General features: G+C 34.2%; 3 protein-coding genes and 1 long non-coding RNA gene across 7 annotated transcripts in view; 2 read left to right on the top strand and 2 right to left on the bottom strand.

Moving 5' to 3' along the window:
* LOC119075071 (putative odorant receptor 71a) overlaps positions 1–26555 on the bottom strand; it is a 190260-nt gene that overhangs the window by 66133 nt on the left and 97572 nt on the right. The gene's annotated exons all lie outside the window — the stretch shown is intronic.
* LOC119068580 (nuclear protein localization protein 4 homolog) overlaps positions 1–26555 on the bottom strand; it is a 39681-nt gene that overhangs the window by 6295 nt on the left and 6831 nt on the right. The gene's annotated exons all lie outside the window — the stretch shown is intronic.
* On the top strand, positions 5923–20779 carry LOC119068875. 3 transcript variants are annotated; one of them, XM_037172823.1, is made up of 2 exons: positions 5923–6493; positions 16467–20779. In XM_037172823.1, the coding sequence occupies exon 2, from the start codon at positions 16467–16469 to the stop codon at positions 18351–18353; it is 1887 nt and encodes a 628-aa protein (XP_037028718.1). In that variant the 5' UTR covers positions 5923–6493; the 3' UTR covers positions 18354–20779. The 3 variants fall into 3 exon arrangements, with proteins under 3 accessions (XP_037028718.1, XP_037028788.1, XP_037028655.1); XM_037172893.1 differs by lacking the exon at positions 5923–6493 and adding an exon at positions 7202–7225; XM_037172760.1 differs by lacking the exon at positions 5923–6493 and adding an exon at positions 14671–14835.
* LOC119075919 lies at positions 6709–26466 on the top strand. Its single transcript, XR_005087514.1, has 3 exons — positions 6709–6720; positions 14805–14812; positions 22973–26466. It is a non-coding gene; the product is annotated as an uncharacterized LOC119075919 (long non-coding RNA).

Raw genomic sequence — 26555 nt, 5'->3', positions numbered from 1 at the left:
GCCAATGTGCAACTAACATTTTCACTATAACGTTGGATCACACTAAGACATTCTTAGTGGTTGTTTTAACGTTGCAACGAGAAACTGCAACGGACGCTGTCTTCAACATCACACAATGTACAGATAGCTGAAGAGAGAAGAGGCAACCAAAGTAGTGAAAGAACTGAACCAAAACAACAAATCTATCTCAGCGTTTATTACAACTCTTTCAAAAACTACACAAACAAAAGAAAGGAGGAAACAGAAAACCAAAACGTCGAAGGGTACAACAATAGTGGAAAAACCACCAAAAACAAAGGGCTGTTTCAACCTCCGATTATGATGGCGGTCCGAGGACAGAATGAGACTGTCCATCTTCAGTTGCTTCAACCATATTCGTTCACAAGACAGCGAGTAAGACTTCTTGAACGTAGTGATTCGTGTTACTCAGCAAAATATTTGCTCGTAGAGCACAACAGAAACAGTGAGAGTGACAATTTTAACCACGGTTTCATCACGGACCGAAGGAATAATTTTCAAAAAGTGTGGGCGAACAATAAAACAAAACAAAAGCTCACTGGGTCTTCCAAGCCTTTTATTGCTGCCTCATATGCCGTGTTTGTGTCCGTTTGTGATCGAACCCAATCACATCCAGATCGCACATAATTAACGGCCGTAAAATGAGTCTGAAAAACACCAATTTATTGACCTTTGAAGACCTGCTATCATCAACTAATGGTGGCTAGAGACTATCTGAGGCCTGTTTTGAATTCCTCTGACCTTTCGAACGCTTTATACATATAAATGGGTACAATTATGGTAGGTGGTTTTTCAAAAGAATCCCTCGAAGATGTTGAAAGTGTGAATAGGTTCTGAAGACTCTGCTGTAAGGTAGAATGTATCAATCATTTTAATCACATCTCTAGCTCTTCCTCGTGGTTCCGTTTAATCGATTATTGAAAAGCAGTTAGACGGTCGAACTCATTTCGAATCAGACCAATGAAGCAATAAATTAGAATCGAACGTGTGTGTTTACACAGGGCAAAAAGCCACACATTTAATTACATTCAACTGCTTTCCACAGTTAACCAAACCACATGACAACAAAATTGACCTAAATTGTGTTACTAAGCACACATCAAAATAAAAAAGACTGCGGGGCTTTCAATAAAATCGATGAATATTTCTGTAATGGACATTCACAACGAATGTTTACTTCCACTGTATAGATGATAAATATATATCTATCTGAGAATGGGATTATGACGTATTGAAATCATCAGCTCAATTCTATTATCCCATTCCGGACGTTTGGCATTGGATGAATTGGTTCATATTTAGTTTATCTATTTGAACAGCAAAATGTGGATTTTAACTTGTAATATGATTTTATGTTACATCCATGTCCTACTATTCGATTGTCGGTGGAATTAATTAAATATTGAAAATAGTCCTTGTGTTCGAGTACATAAAAGCATTGCTGTGACTGTATGTGCAATTGGATAGGCAGTCGTCAATATCGTAATAAATTTGTAGAATAACATGTCGATAACACGTTGTTGTTTAGTTTATCAATAAAGTTGGTGACGTTGTGTATCGAAATCGAATTACTTTCATCACCGTTTCATCACATAGAATAGTATTTTTTGTACCAAGTCAGGAAAAGTCGATTCTTTCAGTACCAGTCTTAAGTAAAAGGTAGGTGATATTCTCGACATGCTACACCTCTGCGCCTGCGAATAGTGTATTTTAATATTCTGGACTATTCAAATTTACAGCTCAATAATTTCTAATATTTCTCAGTAATCCATATGTTAATTAGCTTTTGAGAATTGCATAGGAAAGTTTATTAAATAAATTTTCTCCAGATGTAATCGCCTATTCTATGAAATGATGTGGACATTACAAAAAGGTAGCAAACAGATAATAACAATCTGCTTATGCTAACCTTGTTGCTTAAATACACACTTGTGAGTTCGTCCCGTAACACAAAATTGGTATTTCATGTAGTGTATGACTTTCGCAGCACCCAATGTAATATACTATTTGTACTAGATTAATGAAGACGACACAGCATATGCTGTGATCAGTTTCGAGATGACCCATTGGAACCTCGAATTTTTCTGCTAGTACTTTTTGTCTATGTATCGCTTTCGCGTTATTCGTCATCTCATCATATTATGAAGTGACTATTCGCACAATGTACATACGAATAGCCTCTTCTTCGCTATTCGCACATTCTGAGGAAGTGACCTTTTGTCACAACAAACAAAAGTCGTTGATGTCATGGAAAGAATAGCATCTTTAAAGTGGAGCTGGGCGGGACATATTGCAAGAAGGACGGACGAACGTTGGACCAAAAAGATCATGAACTGGAGACCACCTAAAACACGACCTAGAGGTAGACCACCAGAGAGATGGAGTAATGGTATAAAGAGAATTGCAGGCGCAAATTGGCAACAAGTGGCAACTAATCGTTCGGAATGGAAAAGAATTGGGGAGGCCTACGTCCAGCAGTGGACAGAAACAGGCTGAAAAAGAAGAAGAAGAAGACCTTTTGTCAAGGTCCAACAAAATGACGAAATGAGGCGTATTTCGTCAAAGGATAAATTCAGTAAAACGAGCCGTCAGAACAGTCGGAGCGTTTGCTGCGACTGAGCCCCGTACAAACCCGTACATCTATTGCGCACGTGACCCTACTTCGTCCGTCGCCCTACTCTTACCGTAAGCCTATTGCGCCCGTAAACGTCGTAAAATTCTTATGCAATGTGTACGTCTTAAAAATTGCGCATAGCGCAATTACGAAGCCCCGTACGACGTTCCTTTCAAAAGTAACACAAACTACACTTCCCACTGATCAGTGATTTTGGAATTATCATTTTCACCTATTTATATTGATTTTACAAAAATCCAAAATGGCGGCCGACGGCCATTTTGTTAGGAGGTGGAAAGTACAACGGCTGCTTTACATTCGTTAGTACCTTTCAAACAAAAAAAATCATGAAATTCGGTTAAATTTTACTCGAGATATTAACAAAAAACACCACCTTCACTGTACGGCCGAGTAGCCACATATAACATCACTCCAAGAGACCTAGCTCACGCTCCGGTAAACCGAATTTCATAAACCTTTTTTTTTTCTTGATTGGTACGGTTAATACCTATCTAATAAATCAAAATCCATCTAAATCCGTTCAAATTTGACTAACCTACAAGCAAAAACGGCTTGCCGCCCTGTACCTAGTTCACACCAAGGGGTCTAACTCACGAGTCGGTCATCCAATTTCCATAAACTTTTTTTTTGTGGATAGGTATTGTAAATACCTTTCATTTGATGTATCACTTACAAGTGTAGCCTTTAAATGGCCAGAGAAATCTTTGGAAAACGTTAAAGCACTTATGGGGCCCAGCTCTGGAGGGGTCGACCCAAAATCGCCCATCTTCGAACTTAGCCTCACTATTTCAACTACCTTTCAGGGAAAAAAAAATTTTGAAATCGGATTTGATTTACTCAAGATATCGACGTGACAGACGGACAGACGGACAGACGGACAGACGGACAGACAAAATTTGTATTGCGGATTCGTTATCTATGAACATAGGCAAACACTTTGCCCTTACCGTCTGCTTCGAATTCCATCAATTACACACGGCATCGTAATCCTATGGGCCCCTTCGTACTTCGTACGGGGCTAAAAACCTTCAAAACCATGCGGCGTCAACACCTCTACCAATGACCATAATTTCAGATAAATGCGTTACGTATTCTTGGTGGTATGCAACCAAAACTGTTTTGGTCACCCAAACGCAGTACATTTTTTCATGATCTCCGTCGTGAAAACATAATTATTTCGAGGATTTTTTGTTGTTGCAAATGACTCAGGAGGATCACCTGAATCGATTACTGTGTACCCGCCGAAAATCGCTGATGGCTTGTTTTCATGTTTCATACAACTTGGTTGAAGTTTTGGCGAATTGACTCTTAAACGTTCAGCTTACATAAAAAAGTATTACTGAAAAGGGGAATTGATCGCAAGAAAAAAGGAATTGATCGCAGAAAAACAAGAATTGATCGCAGGAAAAAGGAAACTCGATCGTAGAATGCATTTTCCTTCAAAACGATTAAAATTAAAAACATGGCCTGAGCAGTTCCTGTGTTTCTGAGCACACAAAAATATTTTCCTTTCTACTGCGATCAAATTCTCATGTCTTTTCGGTCAATTCCCGTTGTTTCAGCGACCAATTCCTCATTTTCTCGCGAAAAATACTTCGTTTCATGCTTTGGGCATACATTTCAGAATTTTTCTCGTAAATTAGGCCCTCAGCATGAAAAGTTGCATACGTATCTGTTCTGGACGGTTGATTTGAGGCACTCGGGAAATTGCCTAAAATCTACTGTCCACGTATCCACGATAGATGCGTAAATAACTATTTTCTGAGATCCGTTTAAATGCATTTATAAACATGCAAAAACCACTCAAAACTTTTCAACAATATAGGGACCCAATTTATGTCTTTTGCAACCAAAAATGTAAGTGCAACTAGAAGAACTTTTGATAGAAATTCGGAAAAACATTTTTTTCATAAAAACCACCTCCACTCGCATGCACATTTTGCAACGAAAACAGAATCTCAAAACGACTAGAAGTGATAAGAGTTAAAACTTTAATTAATTTCCAACAAAGATTACATCAGAAAATCTTTTCAAACAGCTGGTAGTCAACTATAAGCTCTACAGAACCATCGTAGAGAGTTCAAAAGGTTGAAAATGCAATTTGTGGAAACGATATTAACATGTCATTGTCTGCGATATGTGGATATTTTCACATTGCTGACAATGTAATTTCGTTCCATTGTGCAATGTCATTACTCGTTCAGTGGGGAAACACATCCCAAATTTGTATTATAAAATTTTCTCGGATGTAAGTTCAAACTTGATTTGGTAACAAATTAACATAAATTTTCGTTGTTAGTCCTTGGTATAAAAGCGTAAAATTGCTCACTGCCACCAGATTTAATCAAAATGAGTGAATCATTCAATACTAACTCAACGGGTAGTAGGTAAAAAAAAGGTCTCACGGCACCCGTTGTTGAAAAAAGAAGAAATTGATTGATTTGTTGCCCAACTACTTCTCTTTTAATAAAGACTAACCGAAGCTATATATAAGTTCTCGTAGATCCAGGGACTATTTTTGGGAAAACCAATTTTTCCCGTTTTTCTCAAATTTTTCCCTATTTTCCCGAAATATGTTTTCGGAAAAATCGAGGAAAATAGGGAAAATTACGAAAATGTTTTACCAAAAAATAGCCCCTGCATCATAAAGTATGCAAGATGCGGTTTAAAACAGATTGATGAAGACATATTTGTGACGGTTATAAGCACATCAAGAAATTGTTACACATTTCCTAACGCAATTCGCATCATTTATTCAGAAATAATTCTTTCTTTTACAAAAAAAAAATGGTTCACTAAAAATAACCTTAAGTGGTCATGCAATCAAATGCAAAACATTCTCCATAATACTACACCGTGCTTGGGTGTAAAATTAGACCCGAACGGTGTGCTTCAAACAGTAAAATGTTGGAAATTGTATCGTGACAAGAATAAAATGAAGAATAAAAAAAGTTGTGTATGAAGTAGTCGTCATTATATCCTTATTACATTAAAGTTCTCATCTGCTTCCAAAGCTTATAAACTCATATACCACCCAACCACCCATAAATGAAAAGTTCCTGAACTTTTTTCCAAACCAATACAAAAGTGTAATACACTTCTTACGACCGTCGACACACAATAATCGGCTATAATCAGTCCAACAACTTTATTCATTCACGTCTGTATTGCACGTTATATACAATCAAACATACTCTCTCTCTCTCTCACACACACCTATACAGCTTATACGCACACTAGCACAACCGATTCTGGAGCTTCTGTGGAAATTACAACAGAAAATTCGCTCAATCGAAAAGAAAAAATGTAACATGGCGGAATGAATTCGTTGAGGTTTTCAATGAAAGTGTTAAAGTATCTTGTGTGCTTAAAGCCAAAATTGTTGTTGAAAGATAATCTGAAAAATGAATTTTCGTTGAATTGTTTTCCATGCTCAGTGCGAATGAATCACATGCCATTGCGTGTGTCGTTCGAGTGTAAGAAAAATTTTTGATTAACATTCAGTTCGTTCGACCAAAGAGGAAAAAAAAAAGTTCTACCAAACGAAACACAAAAAAAATGTACACGATTCATCATTCGGAAACGTCATTCAATCAATACAAATGTACAGAAACTGAAAGCGTCACGGAGAAAAGCTTCAATTCGTTGTCATTTACTTGGATCATATCAGTCCAAAAAAATTTTGCTGGCCAACTAAACAATTTACCCAGCAACAACAGTACAATCGAACAGAAATGTTTATTTTAATGGAAAGAATAATGTTTTACTGAAATAAGAAAAAAAATGTTGTGCACTGTGTCTGGTGTAAATCTGTGATATTTTTAACGTGAAAAATCAACGGTATGTTTGAAATTGTCTTATCTAGTACTTTGAATGTTCCCATAGTTTTAAACATTTTTCCAACAATATGGAATTGCTTTCCAACCGAATATTATCACCAACGAATCTAACCATTTTAATTAACCGAAAAGTCAAGGAAAAAACTTTTTTACCTAATTTTGCACACACCAACACAAACATACAATTTTTTTCGACAAGAAGCACATTTATAATAAAAAAATTTTTTTGTGTTATTTAACTCTACATGAAATGGCAATCATAAGTTCGACGCGTAAATACACAATTCATTCTATGTGAACCGATACAGTGAATAGCACACACAGCACACATAATACTCGTTTGAGATACCAATGTTTTTGTTTGACCTTCAAAACAACAGAGTTATTTTTTATGGCGGGAAATTGGCTTACCGGTTGAATTGACAAGTTTTCGCATTAGCAACGCAAAATCGAATCGTTTAACTACAACTGTTTTACGATTTTCCAATTAAATTTTCATTGGAAAATTGAATAAGTCAACCGGGAAAATTGATTTTTTTTTTGTTGTGTGTTCAGTTCACTTGTGAACAGTCTGCATACGTACACAAAGGAGAACAAAGGAATTGTGTATCTGAACGAGGAAATGGGGAGGGTTTTTTTTTGTGCCTAGTCTTCGGAGAAAATAAATCCATAACTCGAGAGTATAATACAGCAAAATGTATGGCGACTAATTGGATTTCACTTTGGAAAATCGGTTTGTTTGTGGTGTTTTCCGTTATTATACGGACAGTAGTTGTGTGAAGTGTGAACAACGATAAATATATTCTAATTGTTGATTAGTTCGGAGAGGGTGTGGGGGGGTTGATAAAATAGAAAGCCGGAAAATAATCGCAAAATATTGTTATTGATGATCTATGGCGTGTACATTGACTATAATAGGCAACTGTTCGGATATTGATTTATGAGGCGATTTATGCTTCGACTGAATAACTTTTGTGCCTAAAATAACGATAGCCCGTTTGTCAATATGTTTGAAAAATCGTTTTTCCTATTTTTCCAATGTTTAATTACTCTATCCCTCCGATAATTTGTTCGTCGAACAGAAAAGTCGTTGGTATAAACGAAAAAAAAATTGTAAAAGTTTGTGGCATGAAAATTGATTCTCTCAATTAAGAAGTGAAAGAATTTCATTTTTTTTCAGCTTTAGTTCGACTCAATTATGCAAGCGTTTGTAGTTTGATGTTCCGTTTTAATTTCGAGCCGAAAATGATTTTTCTCATGCTGTTGTGCAAGTGTAACCACACATACACATTAAACAGTGAAGTGAAGAGGGTCGAGATTCGGTTGGGTTTATTACGAAGCTCAATAAATTATGTATATTGCTGACAGGGCACAGACTTGATGACGCAATTTTCATAAATTTTATGTCTTTCTTCAAGCTTGTATATGAATCCGACCGCCCATTATATAGGACATAGTGGTTCATATAATAAGTTGACATTGACAAAATGGTTTCGAGATGTTTGCTCTCACTTTTTTTTCTGATTACTTTTTTCTTCGCAATTTTAATCTAATGTGTGGAATGGAAAATGCGAGCAAAGTTGAGTTCACATTTAAATACAAGAAACGGAAAATCGATTCATATATCCCCTTCACACATTTCAACAAGTTGTTCATAAAAAGGAATTTACAGAATTTCCATTTACACCACTTGTACATTAATGTGGCAGAAAAATATATATATTAGCAACAGTCAGCAACACTTCGTACATGAAGCCATTGAAGAGTTAGAAATTGTTCGAGGCACAAATAGAATTTTATCTATACTCGCGACTATTGTTTAGGATATTTTTTTCTTCCTCTTCGTCTTCTATTCTCTTTCAATTTAATGTTCCACCAAGTCAAACAAAAAATTTACATAATTTTCAAATAATTGTTAGTGGCGCGGAAAGCAGCGATTATATTTCTTTCAGATGTTTTTATTGCTTGATACGTTCGCTTGATAATTCCGTTTCAAATGCTTACCTTACACCAAACAAAAAATTTGTTGTGTAATTGAGTATGAATGTATTAATGAAGCTCAATAAGCTGCGGAGGACATTAGCATGAACGTGCGAATATTGCATGACGTTATGAATTGTCACTCTTTACTTCAAAACTGTCAATGGACAGTTCAGCAGATACATTGGTCTCGGTATGAGTCCACCTAAAATGTCATTGCAAATCCCTAGACATAAGGTGTCAACAGCAATTCAGGTCACTACCCCCTAAGAAAATTTTTCTTAATTTTCTCTAATTTTCCTCAATTTTTCCAAATTTTGTGAATTTTCTGTGGATCAAGAACATTCGGAAATCCGAAAATTCCAAGCAAAACTTTCCAAGTTTCTAAATTTTCCAAAACTTTCTAAACTTTCCAAAACTTTCTAAACTTTCCAAAAGTTTCTAAATTTTCCAAAACTTTCTAAATTTTCCAAAACTTTCTAAATTTTCCAAATTTTTTAAAATTTTATTAATTTTCCTTATTTTCCAAAATTTTCGAAAGTTTGACAAAATCAAGAAAAATTAAAATATTTCGAGTAAGTTTTTCGATTTCATCAATTCCTGTAGTTTTTATCGATTTTCGTGAAATTCTCGCCTCTCTCTTTCGCTTCAGAAAAATTACATTTCAATACCAACAATTCAATCAAATTAAAAACAACAAACTTGTAATGAGACCAATCCGAGTCCGATGAAGCCTATGACAAATGACAATACAAAGTTGTCATTCCAATTATCTCCACAATCTATATACAAGCGATGTCACCGAGAAATATTTGTTAATTACATGGAAACACTACTGAATACTAGACTATCAATTGACACAAAATACCTTGAACTCTCGCTGAACAATTTGGAACATCAGTTTGAAATTATGAGGTGAATATTGATTTTATCATAACGCTTACGCATCATTATTTTGTGGAATATAACGAAAGTGTATTAATTTCTGGTGTATAATAATCGTTGTATTGTAATACACAATTTGGCGGAATGGCACAGAAAAGTTGTGGTAAACAATTTTATGATTTTTTTTTAGTATATACAATCCCGAGTAGAAAAACAGGGAACTTATGGAAGGCGATCTCAGGAATGACCTTCATAAAGATATGTTTGAATTAGGCACAATTTTGACAACAAAATGGTGTTATCACTTTCAGTCAATCGTTGATGATCGTTTTAAATCAAGTCCAAGGTTATTCGAAATGGCAAAAATCATCCACTGAGACGCTAACCTGAAAATATGTGCAGTGAGCAGACACTTTCTTCCACCTTTAAAATGGAAACTAATGTTTGAATGGTTTTCATGGTACTATAGTAACATAATGAACTTAAGCACTTACGCTAGAGTTTTCTATCGATGACGGTGTACCTGTCAGTTACAGTTGAAGTATGAAGAAAGATAAAACCGAAGGTCCAGCTTCCTACTCAGTTTTTTTAATAGAATGCTACCAGGGCCCATTTTCATGAAAGTATTCAATTGCTAGCAGATTATAATACTCTTCATCATTTCCTTGCCATTTCTATGCGACTGATGGGAAAAAAGCTATGTATTGTATGGAAAAATGTAAACCAATGGTAATTTCAGTGGGTAGGAGTTGGAGGGCCCTTTTTGTAAGATTTAAATATCTAAAAATTCTTAAATAATTCCTCAATATATTCAATAGGTGGGTTGTCAAGGAATTGTCAAAGTTGTAATTATTTATATAATCTCTTGGCTTAATAATGTTTGCCATTATTTCGAACTGCCATAAGTGCAGACTATTTTTGGGAAATTTCCTATATTTCCTAGATTTTTCCAACAAAAAAAATTGGGAAAATTCAAGAAAATTTGGTAAAATATTTTCACAAAATAGTTCTTGCATAAGTAACATATACTCACGACCACCATAACATTCTTCTATTTTCGACAAAGTTTCAATTTCAACGAAACGAAAATCCTTTTCGGACACAAATTACACACGGAAAATCTATATTCGAATCAATCAACGACACATTCAGCAAAGTTATCGAATTTCTTGTAACAGCAGAAAAACAATTCCCATTTCACACCATTTCTCTGCCCAAAAACATTGTACAATACCATAAGAGATACGACGTCAGATAGGTCAACACTTCAAACATGCGACACAAAAATACATTCATTAGCTGAAGCTTAACACTAATTGAATACCATCGCATCGGAGCCCCTTTTCTCATCAATTGACCGAAATATTCACGCATTAACGAAGCATTCAGAAACTCAATCTATATTAGATTTATAGATAGATATACAGACACACAGGCCTAAGAGTAATATTATTTTGGCAAAATTCAGCACTTAATTTATGAAATGTTTATTTTTAGCTATCTCTCACACTTTGTGAGTCTAGAACATTTCGGCAAAATAAATTTCGAAATGTTGACTGGTATGGGTTTCAATTTTTTTTTTACATTTCCTAATAGAATTGGTGTGCTTCGTATATATAAATGGTATAACACCAATGGTGTATAGGCGGCATGTTATTAAAAATATTAAAATTTGCTGCTCATATAATCATTATATAGATTTGATTGTAGAATTTTATCAATAAAAATATTATAATTCATATTACTGACATCGCATCCACACATGACATTAATATACATGTGTATCGTCTTCGCGCAATGGAAGTTAGTTAACAATGAATTTATAAATTATTTGATGTTCATTAAGATATGAATGTAATTATATGTTGAATGTTAAAATGCTATACGTGTGCTCACTGTTTGCTGTATTATTATTCTCTCGTGATTAATAATAATGCTGGAAATTTATTTTGCTTCAAACCTTTTTAATTAAGGGATTATAGAACAATTAAATTTGAATAAAATGAAGATTGTTGATTACATAGCTGCAAGCTAACAACCAAAAAAAAACATTTAATGGAAAAAAATCTACCTTCGACTTTTGTGAGAAGGCCTCCATTCCATACTCTAATACCATTTTTGTCTTATAATGCACAAAATGATGAAATATGGTCTTTTGTGACTAGAGATGAGCCAAACTCGCAAAAAGAAAAATCCGAACCAACTCACTTTTGGGTCGGGTTTTCAATAAAATTTGATGATTTATAAGTAGGAGGTAAAATTGTTCAGAAACCAGAAGAACCTAAGGTCATTCAATAGTAAATAAAACCTGAGGCCAGGTATGGGTTCCGTTTTACTGCAATATCAATGCTATTTCGACCGTAAGAATGTCGTAGCGATTTCATATATACAATTGTAGCTTACAGTGCCATCTGTGATGTCACATAAAAATCACACTCATACATGATCAGTACAAAAGTGACGTCATTTTCCATTGAAATTCAACTCCCATGATTGAAAATAGAGACCCAGCGGAGACTTAGGTACAGGATTCGTTTTCTTAACCCGAATCCGGTTTTTTCGAGTTTCGATTCGTCGGGTTTTAAGAATTTAGTTCGGGTAGGATTCGGGTCGGGCTTCAAATGTTTCGGGTTTCAGGTTGAAAGAATTTGTTTCGGGTTGGGTTGGGTTTCAGAAAACTTCGACCCGCTGATCTCTATTTCGTCATCACTTCAAATTTAGTGGAAGGGTTCGTTCAGTGTGACACGAAAAAGATCTAAAAGTTTTAATCTCTGACATTTAAAAATTGAAAAGTGAATTAGTTTCGGATGAACTTTTCTTTTCCACAAAAGAAAAAAAAAATCAAAATTATCTTATGACACAGAAAAATATAGAAAAAGGGAAAAACTCAAGTAGTGAAACAGAACTGGAATTCCTATACAAAGAAAACCTTTTCCAACAATTTATTTATTGATGAAGTTCGGATGAAGGGAGGTTAGGCTAAAGTTTTCAGTTATTTGTCTTTGTCTTTCTCTCTGGTTTTTCTTCTCTTTAGATTGATATGAATTCGAAATGACAAAATCATGGACAAGAGAGCCCGTTCCGTTCTCATACATATTAGATAATAATACAATTCAGATATTATGAGTGAACAAACATTGTATTGTGTGTCGTATGATATTTGATGCCAACGCTCATCAATCTCGAACAATAATGCAAAAGAATTATGGAATTTATCTCTGTTTTTTTTTTCGGTGATATATTTTTCATTCTATGTGCAGGATAAGTCGTAAAGCTCGTGTGAATAGGAATAGAAAAAGATACATGAAAGCCATAAAGAGGTGTATGTCATAAAAAATAATAATAAATGGCATGTAAAGGAAGATAATCGAGCATAATGAATGGCAATTAAGACTATTGGAAGCTATTGTTAGAGACGAACGAATACTTGGAAGATAAAAATGTTTTCTATAAAGAAGTTGCTTTCGATTTATCATGATTAACTTCCGGTGGAAATCGTTTTCTATTTGAAATAATAAACCATTGACATTGTTTAAGAAAGTAGCGAAGATTTATTGACGATTCATTGACAATTTATTGACAATTAATTGACAATTCATCGACAATTCATCGACAATTTATTGACAATTCATCGACAATTCATTGACAATTCATCGACAATTCATCGACAATTCATCGACAATTCATCCACAATTCATCCACAGTTCATCCACAATTCATTGACAATTCATCCACAATTCATTGACAATTCATCCACAATTCATTGACAATTCATCGACAATTCATTGACAATTCATCGACAATTCATCGACAATTCATTGACAATTCATCGACAATTCATTGACAATTCATCGATGATTCATTGACATATCATCGAGGGGTCACCGACTAGTTTTCGAAGTAGCAAATTTTTGCGATTTTTTGGGATTTATGGTTTAGTCGAAGCCTAAAATGGCGGCCACTGTTCCCTAGGGAATTAAAAAATCTTCCATATCCGAGTAAATCCCAAAATAAATCCCTATAAATCTCAATAAATCCCAATAAATTTCAATAAATCTGATAAATCTTGAAGAGTGCGGGACCCTGACAATTCATTAACGATTCATTGACGATTCATTACCCATTCATTGACAATTCATTAACGATTCATTAACGATTCATTGACGATTCGTTAAACATTCATTGACGATTCATTAACGATTCATTGACAATTCATCAACAATTCACAACGACTGATTCATTGACAATTCATCAACGACTGATTCATTGCCAATTCATCGACGATTCATTGCCAATTCATCGACGATTCATTGCCAATTCATCGACGATTCGTTAACAATTCATCGACGATTCATTGACCATTCATCGTTCATTCATTGACAATTGACAATTCATCAACGACTTCAATTTTAAGGGATTTTTGCAATTATCGGGAATTTAATTTTCAGCTTAGAAATACTAGAATCGAATTGGATTTGAAATAAAAATTTTGATGTGCACGGGTGAGACACGAACTCACAACCTTCAACTTGCCGGGCTGATGCTCGGGAATTTCATTTTCCTGGTCTATTCAGTTGAAGAACAATCGTTTAAAATTTACGAAACACTATAATGATGTCTTTGAATCATTGCCTGTGCCTGTGATCGTATTTGGAAAAACATTTTCCTCCAATTTCTCGAATTTTCCCACATTTTACTAAATGTTCACAAAATAGTAAAATTTAAGGAAAATTTAAGGAAAATTTGGGAAATTGTGGAAATTTTTACGAAAATATAGGAGAATGTTTTTATAAAATTAGTCATTGACAAGCACTATTCGACGCTCGTATTTCTGACTTATCTAAAACTGAAGTGTGTATAGTACATATCAACTCCATCATCACATCACCCATTACACATCAAAACGTTTTCGTTTTAATTATTTTTTTTCCCGCAGATTGAACAAAAATTCTCAGTTCGTTCGATAAGAAAAAATCGCTCATCGCTCATACACAACCTTAGTATTGTTTACAAACAACTTGTGAATATGCTCGTTTATTCGTCTTCCACAAAACCTCTAACAGCCATACACACTTAAACAAAAAAAGCTCATTCGGAAAATATACCAACAATACCATTCACTCGCGTGTCTATCCAACCAATAGTACGAAAATTGCAATTTAAAATGTTCAAATGTTTTGTATAATTCTAACTAAAAAAATTGAGATTAATTGACTTGTCCATGTATGTATGGAAATGATATATGGATTTAACTTACATCATATAAACTAACATACCGTCAATGTATTGCACGAATTTCATAAATAAAAATTCGCTAAAAGTCTACAATACAATCAAATTACTGCCCGACTGCTGTTTCGTCGCCTATATTGCATTATTGAGTCAGCCAGTGTTAGTATGGGTATCGGTTAAGTGAGTTATGTAATGTAAGTTTAGCGAGTAGGAAGAATAAAAAGTTTCATTGCGAAGTTCATGGAGGTTTGTTGAATGTTGTTTTGATTTTCGTATTTCCTAATAATGTTCTTTTGTGTATTTTACATCAAACGAAGGTACAAATGGTATAACTCCACTTTCTAAATATGTATTAACATCGGTTGCAAAGATTTATACCGACTCGCTGTGACTAAACTATGAGAAACTGTGCACAGTACGTGTGCGCAGTAGATAATCTGATCTTCTGACGTTTTAATAATAAACAAGATTTGAATTTAAAGTCGCTGATTATAAAATCGCAGATTCGCGGATTGTATGTGTGTTGGAATTAGATTATAGTTTCATTTCGTTAGTATAGCAAATATTCAAAGAATTTATGAGAAAAATAGAAAGTGTGCGGCTAGTAGAGTTGCTCAGAAAACCACACTAATTGGATAGTAACTCTAGCTATACATAGCGACGCGAAAGAGACCTACTTCAAATTTTGCTTTTGTTGTACTGTCAAACTTGACAGAAGAACAAAAGAGAAATTTGGATGAGGTCTCCTACGCGTCGCTCTGTGTAGCTACAGTAACCAAGAAAAAAAATTCGAGTACTCTTTTGTACACGTAAAAAGTCCCATATTTCGTATCTAAGCTTGGTGTTTCTCTGATTTTTCTCATTCGCTATTTAACCTGGCGTATGAAATCAGAGAAAACCCAGACATTCAGCAGTAACAGCTTAGATACGAGAGATTGTTTACGCGGGCAAACCAGCACCTATAAGATTCTCTCAAATTTAATTAAATCCGAGGCCTTCGATAGGATCAAATGAAATCATTTATTGATAAGGCGGCCGAAAAACAACTCTGATCTGAAATGCAGTATTGTTCAGGGCTCTTCTTCAAAATTTGATTGGCTGAAATGACTGACCGAAATCTACCAAAAACTTAACGAAAAAGATTTTCGATAAATTTCTAAAATTTTAACTAGACAGATGCAATCTATGCAATGGAACACACGGGAAATAAGTCTTGATATAAGTACTCCGTGTGAGACACAATTTTTTTTTAATTTTTGCTTAGTTTACCTGACAGCACGCTTTCTCACGCAGTAATTTTTCATTACGTGGAAATCAAGCCTTACATTTTTATCAAATGAAGTAAATTGACATCGGAACAAGATTAACCTCTAGCAATGGTTTTCTCTTGGCACTCTAAAAATGTTGCAATGTTGCTCAATCTGGTCGGGTGAATCATTTCGCTTCTAAATCCGGTGAATAGAAATATTTTATTCGCTTCGTTATTATGATAATAATGTCAATAATCAAACGAAATTGATTACACTTGTATGTCACTGGGTCAAACATTCAAAAATAAAAATTGTAGCGAAAAATTATCGCAGAAAGTGATAAAAACTGGCAACGTCTTACCGAAGGTTTATTTTTAGCTTCTGTGTTTTACTTCGATTGAATATTTGATTTATTTTGTGAGAATTCTACCAACATTCGTCGGATTTGCTTCTCTAAGACAGAGATCGGTAATTTTAAGCAGTTTTTATTATCAAAGTCAAGATAAAAAATCGTTGAATCTCTGAATGACTATTTATAATGCAAAGACTCTGTACTATTGAACCGTCCCCCTAATCCTCACACTCCCACAAATACCACATCTAAATATGTTTCGTTTTCTGTTGTAGATGGACTTAGTTGTGCCAGCAGAATTGGAAGAGCTTATACTGTGCAGCTGCTGCCATCTGCCATTCAACGATACGGACGCACTTCCCAAACTATTTTCGTGTAGACATCATTTTTGCTTGAAATGCGTTAATTCGATACTGCTAAAAAGTGGCGAACTATATTGCGTACATTGCTGGAAACGAACGGAACTGCCAGCACCTGACATGAAACCAGAAAGTCTGCCCACCCATACGGCCATACTGTATCTGGCCCAGAATCTGAGCATGCTTAACATGAAAAAAGCACCGGACAAATCGTCTTCGCAACATTCCACATCGATTCAACAGCAGGCCAATCAGCATCAGAAAGGTGAAAATTGTCATACGCACGCTATGCCGAATGGGCTGTGGTGTTTGAAATGTCACATGATGATCTGTCGTGCATGCGCCGGTGCGGAAGAGCATCGATCGCATAGTGTTAAGACGCAAAACGAAGCCAGAGATACGATTCGTGGCGATGTTGCGGGGGAACTAATAACGATGCAGAAGACATTGGTTGAGGTACAGCATCTGGTGTTGAAACAACGCGAATTCCTCTTAAAAATTTTAGAAGCTTGCACCGCTTTAAAAACACAAATCGAAACCGAACTCATCAATCACATGCCGACGCTCGAAATTGCCGAAATGCGCGAAAGTCTTGGCAAGGCGAAATTATGTTTAGGAATGCTGGAGCAGCAATCACCTACCGAAGCGTACAAATTGTATTCGACGTTACACTTAGAAAAGCAACGACTACAATCGAAACATCAGGAAATGTATCTTCAATGCAAGTTAGACGATTTGATTCGTCATTACGGGTCATTGTTCGATTTTGATTTGATTAAACAAGCATTAGCTGGATTGCAGTCGGGCGATCAGGCCATATCGTCGATTTCAATGAATGGTTCTGGTCATCAGAACCAAGTGCTGCTGTTGGCTAATTATTGCATCTCGCAATTGTATTCTCGTCACGTACTGACGAACAAACAGCAACAGCTTTTGAGTAACAGCAATGGCCACTACACGAGTCAAACAACATCGCAAATGTTGACCAGTTCGCCGCATGAAGTAAAAACATTCGCTGAAATAGCTGGCTCTCCGAAGGGAGTCACCAACAACAACAACAATAACAACAACAACAACAGCACCAACATCAATAACAACTACCTAACCGACAGCATGGTAAATCATCAAACATCCGGTGGCGTTCGACATTCATCCATTTCATATATGTCATCGGATTTGAATGGCATAGCAATGATGCAACATCTTCAACATTCCGGCCAACAGCAAATGTCCTCAGCGGCCTCAACATTAGTGCAATCACCACAATCGTCAAGTACAATTATCTGCAATCCGACCGTTCATGTCTATCCGATTTACTACTTTAATATCGAAATTAATGGTTCGTCGTGCGGTCGAATTCTGATCGAAGTGCGAAACGATGTGGCGCCGAAAATGGCTAAAAATTTCGGTGCACTGTCCACCGGTGAATTGGGCTTCGGCTACAAGGGATGCCAGATATTCCAGTGCTGGGAAAACGAAAGCATTATAACGGGTGATTTCGAACTGAATAACGGCCGTGGCGGTCGATCGGTGTTCGAGGAGGGATTTTTCATGCCAGACGATACGAAAATTCTGGCCATACGCGGTTCGGTCGGTATGCGTCGCAGTCAGAAACGTCATGACAATATGGGCTTAGTGGGTTCACAATTTCGCATCATTTTACGTGAGATGCGAGGATTTACGGGTATTTTTGCATTTGTCGTAGAGGGATTAGAGTTAGTGGAGAAAATTAGTCAAGCTGGCGATTCGGCTGGTAAGCCACAGAGCAGTGTTATGGTAGTCAGTTGCGGTAAATTGCAATAGTTTTAAGATTGTTTTTAGACAAGAAAACGAAAAAGAAAAAAAATGGAAACAAAATCGTTTAGCAGGGCAGTTGGAACAAAACAAACTCGGTATGTGGTTAGCTTTTAATTCTTCGTAATTTTTGAGCGTGTGCGATATGTTTTTCGTTTCTCGTTTTTTGAATGTATTACGTTTAAGTCAAAACTGGAGCACCGAAAGTAAATATAAAACAAAATAAAATACAAAAAAAGAAAAGAAAATTAAACGAAGTGAAACGCAAGTTCATCTAATAACAAAAAAAAATTGTTTAAAAAAATGTGATTATGTTGCTAAGGAATACAACCAAATCAATTGATCATTTGAATGTTAGAAATTTACAAAACAAAATATTGAAAGGGATGTATACATCGAAGGGAATCCTCAAGTTGCAATACAATATTCAGCTAAATTTAAGAAAAAAAATAATCGTAAATTTCCTTCTCCAACTATAGGCGGCAGCGGCAGCCATAAACGAATACTGGTCTATCAACCAGAACAAAATGCTTTACCCTATCGATTTCACATCAATTAACTTGGATACACTGTCAATAGAATCGATAACACTGTCTTCCTTTTAAATTTTCCGTTTCAAATTGAAAGGGGCTGACAACATTCCTGTCATCATAGCACTGCTCCTAGCACTTACACTCTAATTTCATACATCAAATAATCCTCCAAATTTTGATACATGCGTGTTCAATTCACATTTCTTTGTGTGTGTTTTAACTAACTCCTAGAAAACATGACTACTGTTTCAACGAAAGAAATGTTAAACCCATTTGAATCAAGCCTCTGAAAATTTTCAATGTTATTGCTGGGAGCAGTGTTATGCTGCCATAATCGATTCCTTGTGAATTCTCCGAAGATTAATGTCGTCCAGAGATTAATCGAAATCCTCTTTATCCCCTTTCGTATATCACTTTTGACGTCCGAACGACAACATAACAAAATGAAAGAAAAAATTCCATTCAAATGTTTTCATCGAAAAATGTCTAAATGAAAATGAAATTTTTGACGAAGCCACCCCCATGCCACCCATATAAATAGCTAATGAAATAAAGAAAAAAGCAAAAATATTAAAATTACAAAAACCAACAAAAATAATCAGGAAACGAAATGAGCCAAACTATTTTAATAAAAAGAAATTTATTTAAATTTCTTCTTAATAGCAAGTACACAATCACTAAGAAAATATTCATGGATAAAAACAGTATAAAAAACAAAACGATAAACCAAACTTTGACAAATTTAAAACTTAAAAAATAAATTACTAAATAAAAAACAAAGAAAAATTATTTATAGCTGAGGCTTTTTGTGATAGGTGTCTGATTATTAAAAGAAAATAATAATTAATTAAAGAGAAAACGTGTCATTCATTCAAACAAATATAATATTACACAGCAAACATCACCCAGATGAACATCTAAATAAAATTAAAAACAAAAATGGGCCACAGCAAACATTTTTAGTCAATGACGACCGCTATTCCGATATAGAGCTCAGACCCAACCACCTTACACATTTTCTTGGGCTACACGTGTCATTCGCAATTGATAAAAAAAACGCAGCAGAAACACGTGAGCACAAAGCGATTGTACCAAATTCATTTTAATTGACATCAGAGGGAACAAACATTGTGACTGGTTGAGCTGTATTTTGATTCTTACTCTAACTACACATAGCAACGTGAAAGAGATCTAATTAGAAATTTTCTTTTGTTATTATGTCAAATGTGACAGAAGAACAAAAGAAAAATTTGAATTCGGTGGCCCTCGCGTTCCTATGTGTGGCTAAAGTTCTTTGTTACGGTGGGTGTATTTTCCGGATGAATTGAACGTTAGCAACGAACGAAAAATGATGGGACACCACAAATTCGGTTTTTGCTTCGCAGAGTTCTACATTTTGATTAAAATGTATGGAAATGTTGGATGCTCATTTTCACGAATTCACGCCGTAAATGCGCTTTATAATTTGGATCTTAAGTCAACAAGTGACCGAATAGTGAACGAAAAAATAAAATAAATTTCAACGCTTCCTTATATAAGAATGGGACGATTTAACGCTGCGTTAAAAAGACCTTTTCACGTTCCTTTTGAATTGTCAGCGCAGTTATGAATTGAAAAATTGATTTTATAGACAGGTTGAATCGGATTTTATTACTAAAATACGTCTCATCGATTTTAGTTATAATATCGAGCTTTAATTCAAAATTTCATTCGGTTAGTTTGAAGAAAAGCGTAAATTTGTCACTATTGACAGGATAGTTTGGTTTAAACGAAAGAAATTTACACGTTACACGTCAAAGCGATATAATTGAAAAGAAGATAAATATTTTAAGCATAGTAAAAACGAAATGACTATTTTTGTAATGCGGAAAAGATTAAAAAAAACAAAACGAAGAATTTGACGAAAAAAAAACGTTGTAGGTTTTCAAATATCAAAAAAGATAAGAGAAGGAGTCAATAAGAAGTACCAAACAAATATAAAAAGTGTTTTAAATGTCATAGTGCAAAGCAGCATTTTATCATTTTTTAGAGCTAGAGCCAATTCGTGTGTGTAAATGTTATATTGAATGGGGCCTGATAATAATATTTTGGGGATAATAAATTCGAGTCATTGCCGATTTTTGGAATTAAATTCTTATAAATTTCACAAAATTCTTTTTTTTTTAAATGTCAAAAAATTCCCAAAACTTTCATAAAATTATTTAAAAATGAAATTGGTAAACTTTTATGGAATTTATAGAAATTCAATTCAGAAAATAGACCATGTTTCGAATAGATAGATAATAAAGGACAGAGAGATAGAAAGTGGACATAAAAGAACTTAAAACATTATTTTTGCCCTCAGCCTTCAGAAAGTTTTCCAACAATAAAAAAATCAGTTAGTTTTGATGTTAAAAGAATTTTTATTTGTTTTACTTAAAGACCAAAATACCCAAGATTTAGAGCTACCATTTCTAAATGGATTTCTGTTTTCGAAGGGAAAGCATCCGCAACATTCCCTGACTTTTATTTTTTTTTAAAGTATTCACTGGGATTCGACCTGGAAACGCTTTGAAGGAAGTCGGATAATGGTTAAACTAAAATCCTTCGCCGCTTTAGCAAGAGATTTTTTTTCGAAGATTTTCCGAATTTTTAGGATTTGTCGGATTTGCAGAATTTTTCAGAATTTACCGTAGTTTTCTGATGGTTTCTGAATTCTTCCAAATTTTTAACATTTAAATTCTCACAAAAAAAAACTGTTGACTTTCGCATCCTCCTTTGGCATTTACATTTTCGTTCACTTAACACCGTTTTATTATTGATACTACTACACAACTGATTTAATGAATTGTTTGCCTTTCTGGTCATTCTTTTTATACTCTACTACTGTATGCTGCAGTGCTCTCTTATCTTTATCTTCAAAGTTATATAATTCACTAGAACCGAGGTTTGGATAAATGTAGAAAACATTTTGTAACTCGAAAAAAATTCTCTTTACACGCTACATGCGCCGAAAACCGTCCTTTTCATGTTTCAAGCACTTCTTTCGACGCGTTCAGCATGTAAAATCCATTACATAACTTGGGAAAGAGATGAAAAGTAGGGTTTTGTGTGTTTTTTGACCTCGGCATCGCCTCGGACCAAAAAAAATTCACGAAAACTCTACTTTCCATCGCTAGTTATGGTAAATACTATTGAAATCCTTAGAAAGATCATTAAAAAGGGAAAATCCTGAAATTCACTAGAATCCCCAACAAGTCCTAAAGGTTTTCAAATAAGACATTTAAAAGTTGAACAAAATCCTGAAAATTGAACGAGGAATTCCTCTGAAACTCAGATGATTTTATTTTAAATTCTTTGACACTGAAATTTGTAGCTTCACGCCCTTGACTGCAACTAGTGGAGAATATTTAAAAAAAAAGTAATCCCAGTAGACCCTATAGGTGACTTGCAGTCAATTTTCGAAACATTCATATGTATTGATGTTCTAATCTTGTCAATTATTAGTGAAAGGATAAATGGAAAATAAATAAAAGTTCTTTGACTGGAAAAAGTAATCGAATAAAAAACCAATAAAGTAAAGCTTTGAAAACAATAGTTGAATCGATGTTCACTAAACTAGAACCACAAACGAAAAGAAAAACAAATTTAAAAATGAAAATAGAAAGAGAAAACTAATTATTTACAAAATAAAAATAAAATAGAAAAGAAAAGAAACAAAAATACATAATCTGCGTCTATGTTTCGACGCCTGTTGTACCTGTTAGAACATATATATAAAATATAATAAAAACTTAAAATGGTGAAAAGAGTAAAAAGTGAAAAGAGAGAAATTATATTTTATATTAAAAAACAAACAAACTCGTAGATCAATTGAGAATAGATTTTTATTGAATTGTTACAGAAAACTATATAATGTTAACCAACCCTTCAATGACATGAACAATTAAAAACAATATTTTCCGCATATTGCAAATCAATTTAGTAGACGCAACAGAAAAGTTATATATTTGATTCATGTGTTGCAAATGTTTAATTAGCAAAAAAGTCTTTGAGTTTTAATTAAAAGCTTGTTGATGTAAATAAATTTTAATGATAAGAGAGAAGAGAAGTGAGAAAAAAAAGATTTTTAATGAAACAAAATTTCGCTATCAAATCAGATATGATCTGTTTACTATTAATAAAGAAAAAAAAAATATTCCGATTGCAATTGACAGTAAAACTGATTTAAATTTAAATTTAAAGAAAAAACAAAATGTCTGTGGTGTTTCTCCTAGAGAAAAAATATTTTCAATTTATTTATATTTTTGCTAATAATTCTACGGTTTATTATGGCTACAAGTAATCGAAATGTATCAAACCAAATAATTTTGGAAGAAAGAAAAGAAATGTCAGTTGAATTGATATGTGATGCGCTTTCATTAATTTTTAGTTGCGATTCTATGATATTCACACCGTAAGTGCGCTTCAGAATTTAAATTTTCGGATGAATCAATAGATGAACAAATTAACTGAAACCTAAATTTCCAACGCACTCTATACGAAAGTATCGTCTCTGTAGTCCTTGTCAATTTTCATTTTTAAGCGCACTTGCGACGTCAATATTGCCGCTTAAATTTAATGCCAATATTTTCGTTATCGTTGGTAAACAAAAGCTTTATTACTGGCAAAAATATCCGACATCGTATTCAATTTTATCGTTTCTATTTGAGCCCCCATCTATGCCAGTTCGGACAATTATAATAATCGAAAACGAAATCTTTGAAGAGAGACCAAATACTAGAATATTATTTTCGAATTAAAAGAAAAATCGGTACCCTACCATCGCATGAGAAGCCAAAAAGAGAAAGAAAGAAGAAAGATTCGTAATCGTGAATATGCATAAGGACCAAACAGATTTATGTTTTTGTACGAAAGCTTAAGTTGACATAACGGATGGATGATGCTCGGGATGATGTGACAATCCACACGTAAACGAACTTTACTCGAAAAATGCAAACAAAGGACATTGGATGAGCGGGGCAGCTGGAATTTTTTTTTGCTCGCTCAGAGTCTGTCCTATTTTTTAATTATTACCATAGCACTGCTCCTAGCATTAACACGCTGCATTATACACAGCCTCCAATCTGGAGGCTAAAGTGATGAGAGCTACCGCTTAAGATTGTTTGTACTGTGTGTTTTAACTCATACAACGAAAGCAAGTTCACGGAAGAAACAAAGATCATAATATACTGTGATTAGGAGAGTTACATGGCACTGTTTTCACTGATCACAGTTTTTTTTTGTAAATTCGCTTAAAATTGTTTTACTCTTTCAAGAACCGCACACTCATTTCTAGAAAAGAAAAGGAACAGATCTGCACATGGAAAACTCGTTGAAAACGTTTCTGTCTTTTCATAGTGCCTGCGAGAAAATTTCTTTACTCATGTGGGTGTAGTTTCGAGCCAAGGGCGAGGGATATAATCCCCAGAGTGAGTAACTTTATCACGCGCTGTCATGTAAAATCAATTTTTACACTGTTTTGAAGTTCGAAAGCGTCTTTAACCGAATATGTTGGTTTTGTTTGGGTCTGTGAAAAATCACAATGCGTTTTAAATTAATTTAATTTACGTTTTAGAAGCCTTATGCACGTCACGAATGATCTTCTTTTTCGTTTCCAAAGTTTTGTTTGTTATCAAATGGCATAACATTCTAGTGTTGATGTGATATATAAAAAACAGAATTTTATTTTAAATGAAAAAACGTAAAAATTGAAAAATAAAAATTCGTCAAATTTAGAAAATGTTAGATCGATTAAAAAAAAATATGTGAAAAAAACAACAAAAAAATTTACTAAATGTTCGTAGTGAAAAATAAACAAAAAAAAATTATTTAAGGTGCAAATTTGCCGTTATAAACTATATCGTAAACGTGAACGCTTTTCAAAAAAACAAAAATAAAAAAAGAAACAAAAATTTATAAATGTAAGAGATGCGAGAATGTCGAGAAAATTAGTTGTCGGAAAAACTTGAAGCGATTAGATTCAAAAAATAAAAAACAAATTATCGGTAATTTCAAACGTCTACGGTAAACCTTCGGTTCGTCTTTTCATATTATAGTATAGTAAAATCCATAATCAAACCTTCAAACGACTCGTTGCATTATGTATTTCGATATTTTTTTTAAAATTCCTTTTCTGAAAATTAGATTGGATGATCGGAGAGCTGCGACCATTTATCTGGCTGTTCTATTCGAAATTCAGTTTTCGAATTTTGTCGATCTTTATCGAACGAACAAAAATCTAAACTTAAGTGATTAAATTGGTTATGCACATGGGAGGGGACACCACAATTTTATCTGAACTCCGTCTAACAAAAGTCAATGATAAAAATCTGTTTCGGAAGTTACACCTCAATGAAATGTTAAGACTGACCTCTCATTTCGTGGGAGACATTGTCTGCATAAAATTTCTTTTTGGAAACAAATTTTCCCCGTTTGTTCAGCAATGCAAATTACGGACAATCGGATTCGACAATAATTTTAGAACAGTCGTTATATCGATCATCAACTAATAAAGAGCGTTTTTAGCATGTTCGCACAAAAGGGAAGTCCACCCATAAAAATTAATTTCTAAACCCACTGAACATTGTAATCGTTCGGTGAAAATCCATTTCCACAAAATAGTCGATGGTTAAAATGATGAAGACGATTGCTCGCCGTTCTACAGCGGATATCGTCTGGATAGGTTGGAACAAAAATTGGGAATAAAATATTGGAATTTCTCAAAAATTTCATCAATTTTACATAATTGCGGATCGGAAATCGTTCTTCTCATGTACTTGCGACGACCTTATCGCGTAAGATCCGTTACAAAGCTGAGTATAAAAGTTGAAAAGTCCCAATTTCATATGTTAACTGACCTCAGTTTCGCCTCGGCTCAACAAAATTCACACGAAAACTGGACTTTCATCTTTTGTTCCTGGTTCTGAAAGTGACGACTAAGAAGAAAGTAGAGAAATGGATTCTTGCGTTCGTCAAATCATCCAATACTAAATTGAATTTCAGTTTTTGTGATAAAAAATTACGAAATCCAAACTATTTATTCACAATTTTTCGTTAGAAAAAAACCTATTTACAATTTTATCAAAGCTAAGGATAACGTAACCTCGTCTCGTAACTATATCTTTTTAACGGAGAGAAGAAGCAAAAAAAAAGTTACGTTTAGTCCAGAGAGCGTCTGGATTCCACACGAAACGCTGACAGAATAAAACTTTATAAAAAAAATGTAATAAACAAAACGTAAAAATAAAAAAAACGAAAATGAATTTGAAAAAAAAGCAAAGAAAATTTAATTTTAATTCCACGAGATGGTAAACGATTGAGCGCGCGCATTGCTAGTTGTAATAATCAATTCAATAAATTGCGAATTACTATATATTTATGTCGAAAAATAGAAAGTGAAAAAGTTACTACCAGAAGAAGAAAGAGGAAAAAATACAAAAAAATGATGAAATAAGTAAATGTACCTATCTATATTACCTATCTATATATACAAAGTGTATGTTAAAAACAAATCATATAATGAAAACCGTGTATTTTTGTCGAAATTAATAAATGTATGCAACACTTAATATGTTTGGCCTGTCATTGCATCAAAAGTTTAAAAATTCTGCTCCATTCACCCTTCAATGACATAAGAGTTGAGTTATGATCTGTATTC

Source organism: Bradysia coprophila, chromosome II (assembly GCF_014529535.1).
Source record: "Bradysia coprophila strain Holo2 chromosome II, BU_Bcop_v1, whole genome shotgun sequence".
NCBI lineage: Eukaryota > Metazoa > Arthropoda > Insecta > Diptera > Sciaridae > Bradysia > Bradysia coprophila.
The sequence above is the reverse complement of the archived record's forward strand: the minus strand, read 5'-3'. Positions and strand labels throughout refer to the sequence as shown.